At 64.9% G+C, this 7091-nt stretch overlaps 1 protein-coding gene across 1 annotated transcript; it reads left to right on the top strand.

Annotated features, from left to right (window-relative positions):
- Positions 1 to 808: 808 nt before the first annotated feature.
- Positions 809 to 5339, top strand: NOP53 (NOP53 ribosome biogenesis factor). The gene is made up of 13 exons (XM_059719381.1): positions 809 to 1047; positions 1169 to 1233; positions 1341 to 1431; positions 1528 to 1733; positions 1963 to 2033; positions 2200 to 2295; positions 2506 to 2610; positions 2727 to 2912; positions 3552 to 3727; positions 3867 to 3933; positions 4455 to 4531; positions 4721 to 4777; positions 5302 to 5339. The coding sequence occupies exons 1-13, from the start codon at positions 824 to 826 to the stop codon at positions 5306 to 5308; spliced, it is 1428 nt and encodes a 475-aa protein (XP_059575364.1). The 5' UTR covers positions 809 to 823; the 3' UTR covers positions 5309 to 5339.
- The last annotated feature ends 1752 nt before the right edge of the window (positions 5340 to 7091 follow it).

The following is a 7091-nucleotide window of genomic DNA, read 5'->3' as shown; positions in this document are numbered from 1 at the left end:
GTATGGGCACGATTGTGTGTGCAGGCACATGGGTGTACGTGCGTGCTGGTGAGTGCACATTTGTGTATGCAAGTGTGTGTGTGTGTGTGTGTGTGCACGTATGCATATGTGTGTATGGACACAAGCTTGTGTGCAGGCACGTGTGTGACAATTGCACATATGCGTGTGCGCGCGGGTGTGTATATGCACGTGTGTACAGACATGTCTGCGGAGGCACACGTGTGACGAGCATCTGTGCGTATGCATATGCACGTGCAGGTGTGGATACGAGTGTGTGCTAGGACATGTGCAACCTGCATGCGTATGTGTGTGCACGAGTCTGTGCGTGCGCGCGTGTGTGTGTGTGTGTGAATACATGCATGTCTGGGCATGCACGTATGTGTGCGGGCAAGTGTGTCTGCGTGCACGTGTGTGTGCATGTGTCTACACGTGCGTACGTGCGGGGGAAGACTCCGGATTGGGCACCTAGAGGGCGGGAGAGGGGCGGGGTTAAGATGGATGAAGCCTCCGCTCGAATCTGCCGATCCCGACCCTATGCTCAAAACAAAAATCCCCGCTCCCTCCTTGCGGGCCGGGGGGAGCGGCTGCCTCCCGCGGGAAGCGGGTGCGGGCAGGGGGCGCTTTTTTGGGTGGGGCGGCGGTGCGGAATCAGCGGATACCAATCCACACCGCGCTCCGTCTTTCCCCTCCCAAGATGGCGGCGCAGGGGGGGGCGGAAGCGGCTCCCTTCAGCACTTCCGGTTCCCTATCCCGACAGCGGGAGAGAGGGGGAAGCCGCTCGCTCTGCCGTCACTTCCGGCGCGCCTCCCCTGCCTTTCCCAAGATGGCGGCGCCCAGGGCAACCGCGCGCGGCGGGGCGGCCCGGGCCTCGGGCTTCCTGGGGCTGCGGCCCGGGGCCCGCGACCCCGCCGACGCCGCCCGGCCTCGCAACCGGGGCAGCCGCAGCCGCAAGAAGGGCTGGAAGCGCTGGCGGGGGCCCGAGGCGGCGCTGGGCCGCGAGCTCGACGCCTTCCTGCACGACGTGTCCGCGCAGCAGCGCCTGGCGGGGTGCGGCGGGGGGAGGGGCATGGGCAGGGGGTCCCCTGGGCCAGGCGGGGGGAGGCCTGGGGTTGAGCGGGGCTGGATTTCGGGGGGCGCCGCGCCGAGTGACGGGCGTCTCCCGTGCCAGGGGGCTGGTGGCCGAGAAGCCGGACGAGAGCCTGTTCTTCGTGGACACCGGGAACGATGAGGAAGGTGGGAGCGGCACCCCATCCCCCACCCCCTTTTTTGGGGGGGGGGCAGGCACCCCCAAATCCAACCCCCTCTGTGCCCGGCCCCCCTTGACGGCGTCTCTCCCGCAGCCCCGGAGCCGGCGCCGCGCCGCGGGCGCGAGAAGCCGCTGCGCATCGACCTCATCCTGCAGCCCGACTCCAAGGTCCCGGCGCCCAAGGAGTGAGTGACCCCAGGGGGCTTCCCCTCCGGCTCTGGGTTGGGGGGGGCAAGACCCCCCCAGCCCTGACCTCCTCCCCCCCTCCCCCCCCCCCCCAGTATTTTGTCCCACCAGGTGCCCAACGGGAAGAAGCTGAAGAGGAAGCAGCGGCTGTGGGCGGCGCTGGCCGAGCGGGGCACGGTGCCGCGGGCGCAGCGCCTCCTGCAGGCCCGGCGCCAGGCCGCGCCGCCCCCGGCGCAGCCGCCTGCTGAAATCGGGCGCGTCGACCCGGCCAGGGGTTTCTATGACCTCTGGTCAGACTCCAGTACGACCCGGCGGGGGTGGGAGCGGACACCGCGGTCCTTTCCCTTCTTCCTGGCAGGGGGAGGGTGTGGTGCTGCACTCGGGGGGCTGGGGAGACCACACCCCGGGGTCTCCCCGACTTCTGGGGGAGCAGGCACGGCCGGCTGGGGGCTTGCCTGAGACCCGGCAAGCTTGCTACGGGAGCGAAGCCGCTGCCCCGGCCCCTGCTGACCCTGCGGCTCCCCCCGCAGACCCCCTGGACAGCGCCGTGGAGGGGCAGGAGCCCTGGTTTCTGGAGCAGACCAAGAAGCTGAGGGTCAAGGTGGGTGTCGGGGGGAATTAATCCCGTGGTGGGTTCAGGGGGCAGCTCCTTGGGAGCTCGGTTAGGGGCACGGTTGACCCCATAGCTGAGCTGCTCTGGAGGTCTGTGCACTCTGGGGGCGGTTAGGGGGGCAGGCTTGACCCCAGCCCCACATGTGCCCCCCCAGCGTCCTGCCAGGCTGTGCAAGAAGCCCTCGACGCTGCCGGCCGTCGAGGTCGTGGCCCCTGGAGCCTCCTACAACCCCAGCTTCCAGGCCCACCAGGTAGGAGCCATGGTGCCAGGCCTGCTGGGAAGGAAGGGTGGGCCCCAATGTATTATGGGAAGGGGGGCAGCCTCATACACCATGGAGATATGGGGTGGGGGGGCTCTGGGATGCGTTTGGGGGAAGCTGGGCTCCATAGTGGGGGTCCAGGCATGGGGGGGGCTGGGTCCTGACCCCCACCTCTGTCCACCAACCCTTTCCTCCCCCCAGACACTGCTGCTCCAGGCCCACGAGACGGAGCTGAAGCGGCAGAAGGCCGAGGAGAGGCTGGAGCGGCAGCTGCGCTTCCCCACTGCCGCCGAGGCCCCCACGCAGGTGAGGGGGGCAGTCCCCAGCCTCGGACAGTGCTGGAATTGGGGGAGTCTCCCTGTCCCTGGGAGGGGACTGTACAGGGTAAACCCTTCTTCCATCTTTCCTTGCCCCCCCTGCAGGAATCGGCCTTCCAGGAGCAGTGCGAGGGGCTGCTGGAGGAGTCGGGGGATGAGGGGGGTGAGGAGCTGCCACAGGGGGAGCCCGAAGCCCCAGCCATCTCCCCGGCTCTGGCCCTGGCCTCAGCCCTGCCACGGGGAAAGAAGACGGAGCAGCAGCGCAAGCGGGAGAAAGAGGCCAAGAATCTGGTGAGTGGGATTGGGAAGAGCAGGGATAGTCTGGGGTCCTTCCCCTCCGTCCCCCCTTGCTGGCGTGTGATGAGCTGGGCCAGTCTCAGTCCAGGATCCTTCCAGATTGGGGGTGGGGGCTCTCACCCCAGGGAACCTGCAGGCCTCTCCTGGGTGGCCCCAGGGGGAGGGGGTCACGGGACGTAGGAGGGTGTGGGACTGGCAGCCCGGACACCTGGATCTTTGGCCCCGTCTTGGAGCTCAGCAGGGCCTGATGGCAGAGCCGAGGCCCGGGCCCGGCAGCTGGGACACCTGGGTTCTTTCTCCACTTCTTAGCTGGGCTCCTGGGTTCCCTCCCTGGCCCTAGGAGAGCAGTGTGGGTTTTGGGGGGTGAGCACAGCACGGGGATGGGAACCCAGACACCTAGCTGCTTTCCCTGGCTGTGGGGGAGCAGCAGGGACTGGGAAGCCCAGATTCCTGGGTTCCCTTTCTGGTTGGGGGTGTCGTTGAGGGGACTCCCTGCGTTCTCTCCTCGGCTCGGTGAGAGCAGAGCAGGGCTGGGAACCCAGACACCTGGGTGCTCTCCCGGGCCGTGGGAGGGCAGCGAGGTGAGGGGTGGGGGCGGGGTGCATATGTCTGACATGGTTCCCTCCCTCCCAGGCAGCCCAGCAGGCACGGCAGCAGGCAGCGCGGCGTGGGCGCCAGGAGATCTTCCAGCTCCGCTCCATCCGGCGCCAGGTGATGCAGCGCCAGGCCGAACTGCTGCGGCGCCGTCGCCTCCGGCTGCAACGACGCCAGGCCCAGGCCAACGCCCCCCGGCGCCTCGGCCGCCTCCGGTCAGTGCTGGCGGGGCACGGGCTGGGGGCCCAGATGCCTGTGTTCTCTGCAGCTCTGGGTGTGGGGGGTGCGTGGAGCGTGGTGGGGGGGCTCCGTGCTGGCGGGGCATCATTATCTAAGCCCCCCACCCCCTGGCAGGTATGAAGACCCCGACCTGCAGGTGCAGCTGAGCGAGGAGCTGCCCGAGTCCCTGCGGGTGCTGAAGGTCAGTGGGTGTCTGTGCCCATCCCTTGGCCTCAGGGCTGCTGGAGGGGGGGCACCAAACTGACCCCCGCCCCCCATTGCTAAGACACCGGGGTTCCAGACTGGGATTGGGAAGGGGAGCAGGGTTTAGTGGTTAGATGAGGACAGATCATTGACTGGATTGCGTGGGTTCTCTTCCCCACCTTCGTGGGGTGGGGGACGTCGGGTTGGAGCCAGATGCCCAGACTCCTGGGTTCATCCCCCCAGCTTGGGGTAGGCCGCATGGTCCAGCACTGGGTGCCCAGACTCCTGGGTCTCTTTCCCACAGCATTGGAGGGGGGGTAGCTGGTGCCCAGTGATGAGACCCATCCTTGCGCTATGAGGATTCCCGGCAGGAATGTGAAGTCACTGGGGGACCCCGGCAGCGCTGTGCAGGCCGGGCCGGGGCTGAGGGCACCAGCTGGGTGGGGGGGTAGATGGACAACGACCTGGGGGGGGAGATGGGGGCAGCCCTCTCCTCTCTGACAGCTCCTCTATGCCCAGCCTGAAGGCAGCCTCCTGCGTGACCGCTTCAAGAGCCTGCAGAAGAGGAACCTCATCGAGCCCCGAGAGAGAGCCAAGTGAGTTGGGGGGCATCGGGGATGGTGGATGGGGGGCAGGTCTGGCCCAGCTGTGGGAGCAGAGGCGTGCCACGGTCTCGGTCCCTGCCTTGGCTGGGGTGTGGGGAGACGTGAAAGGGCTGCCCCCCCCATGCGGATTCCTGGGGGGCAAGTCAAGGCTCTAACCCCCTCCCACCGCTGTGGCCCCAGGTTCAAGAGGAAATACCGGCTCAAGTACGTGGAGAAGCGCGCCTTCCGCGAAGTCACGTGAGTCCCAGCGCTGGCCATGGGGGTGTGAGGCTGGGCGGTGGGGCTGCCCTATGGTGTTGACCAATGGCGCGAGGTTAGGTGGCAGGACTGCCATTGACCCTGGCCCAGTGCCATGAGGACTGGGAGGCGGGGCTTCCATGGGGTGTGGGGCTGGGAGGTGGGGCTCTCAGAGCACAGCCCAGTGGCAGGGCCTGGGAGGTTGGGCTGGCTTGGAGCACAGCCCAATGGCATGAGGATGCAGGGCTGGGAGGCGGAGCTTTCCATGGGACAGGGAGACATGGGGCTGGGGGCGGGGTTTTTGCAGAGCACAGCCCGATGGTGTAGGGACGTGGGGCTGGGAGGCGGGGTTTCTGCATCCTGGTTCAGGGGCAGGAAGGTATGGGGCTGGGAGGCGGGGCTGCTCGATGGCACAGACCAATGGTGTGAGGGAGGCGGGGCTGCCCCAGAGCATAGACCAGTGGTGTGAGGCTGGAGGTGGAGCTGCCCCCGCCCTGATGCCACTTTCTCTCTTTCCCTTACAGGTTGTAGCCGCCCCCCAATAAAGCTCCCTTGCCCCCTGCCGCTTGGCTGTGTCCTTCCCTGCGTCCGACCCTCGCCTGGGATGGGGGCAGGGGCCCCCTAGCACCCCCGGGAGGGGTGTTGTCCCAGGCCACGGATCTGTCCTGCAGTGGCTGCTCTGGACAGGCCCCCCACCCCTTTTCCATGGAACAGTGCCCCCAGCTTAGCCTGGCACCTCCTTGGGGTGGGGGGGTCCAGCACTGAACCAAGGCTGGGGGGGCTCCTAGAGGGCTTACAGCTGGGGTCAGCCTGGGTGCCCACAACCATGGCTGTGGCACGCAGCGTGCAGCCTACCCGGGGTGGGGGGCACACAGCTCCCGCACCCCCGCGTGGCTGCATGCAGCATAGGGCCTGGGGAGGGGGCAACCAGTATGCCTGAGTTTTGGACCACTGGGTGCTGGGGGGGAGGGGTGGGGATAGACCCCAGGAGTCCTGGTCCCAAAGTCCCCACATGACCCGGGGGGGGGTCTCCTTTGCTAGGACTGGGGGGAGAGAACCCAGGTGTCCTGCCCCCACCCCAAACATCCACTTCTCTAACCCAGGTGTCCTGGTCCTCGACCTCTTGGGGAGCTGGGAGAAGAACCCAGGTGTCCTGCCACCCACCCCACCGCACTAAAGGCAGCGACACACACATACGTGCACCCACACACACTTCTCTGCAGTGATGCACACCCCCCCCTTGCCCAGCACATGCTGCTGTAGCACAGCACACGCACGCGTGCTGGTGGAGGGACAAGGCTCCAGGTCACGTCTCTGGCACCAGCCTCCGTGCTCCGGATCGGGGACTTTGCTGGGGGGGGAGAAGGGGGGACAGCTCAAGCCCCCTCCTGCCGCGGCTGTAATCTCGGTGGCGCCGGTGGAGTGGAGACCAGCCGCCAGGAGTCAATATTGACCCAGGCAATTAAGCTAGTGATGTCATGGGGATCTTGAAGGGGTTGGGGGGGTGTGATAAGGCCCTGGCGGGGTAGATGTGCATGTGTAGCCACAGAGCCTGGGGTTGTGCTAGGAGGGGAGAGGAGCGGGAAGGGCAGACTCCTGGATTCTCTTCCTCCAGGTTTTGCAGGGTGAGGGGAATATTTCCTCCCCCCCGGGCTCAACCTGGAACCACAAGAGCAGACCCCTCACTCCAGAGCGGGGCCTGGATTCGAATTGGCTTTTTTCTTTGCCTTCTGATAGTCCCTGAGGATGGGAGAAAATCCAGGGCAGGAGCATGGAGCTGCCCCGGGGCTCCCACCTGCCTGGCGGCTCCAGCGACTGGGTGGTTTTTCCGCTTCCCTGCAGCGACTTCAGGCTCTGTTTGGGTGCTGCAGGGAGGTGTCCCTATGCTTATTTGTGCACGCACATGTGGCCGCATGTATGTACATGTGTGTTGTATGCAGGCATGTGAATGTCCCACTGCTCTTGGATGGAGCACCTGATTTTCCTACACCACTGCACGTGTGCAGATGTATACGTGTATATATGTATGTGTATGTATGTATATGTGTATGTGTATATATTGCATACATGCAAACATACATCCACATATATACAAATAGATACACATACACAATGCATGTGTGGTGTGTGGGTAGATACTAGTGTACAATCACATGCATACATGCATATATATTTTGTGTGTGCACATATTGTATGTGTGTATATAATCACAACTTTTGTATGTCTAATATATGGGTATTTGTGTATACATGCATATGTGCATTTTGTGTGCGTGTACAAATTGATCTTTCATGTACATATAGACATACAAAAT

The sequence above is a fragment of the Alligator mississippiensis genome, chromosome 15 (assembly GCF_030867095.1).
Source record: "Alligator mississippiensis isolate rAllMis1 chromosome 15, rAllMis1, whole genome shotgun sequence".
Taxonomy (NCBI): Eukaryota; Metazoa; Chordata; order Crocodylia; family Alligatoridae; genus Alligator; species Alligator mississippiensis.
The sequence above is the reverse complement of the archived record's forward strand: the minus strand, read 5'-3'. Positions and strand labels throughout refer to the sequence as shown.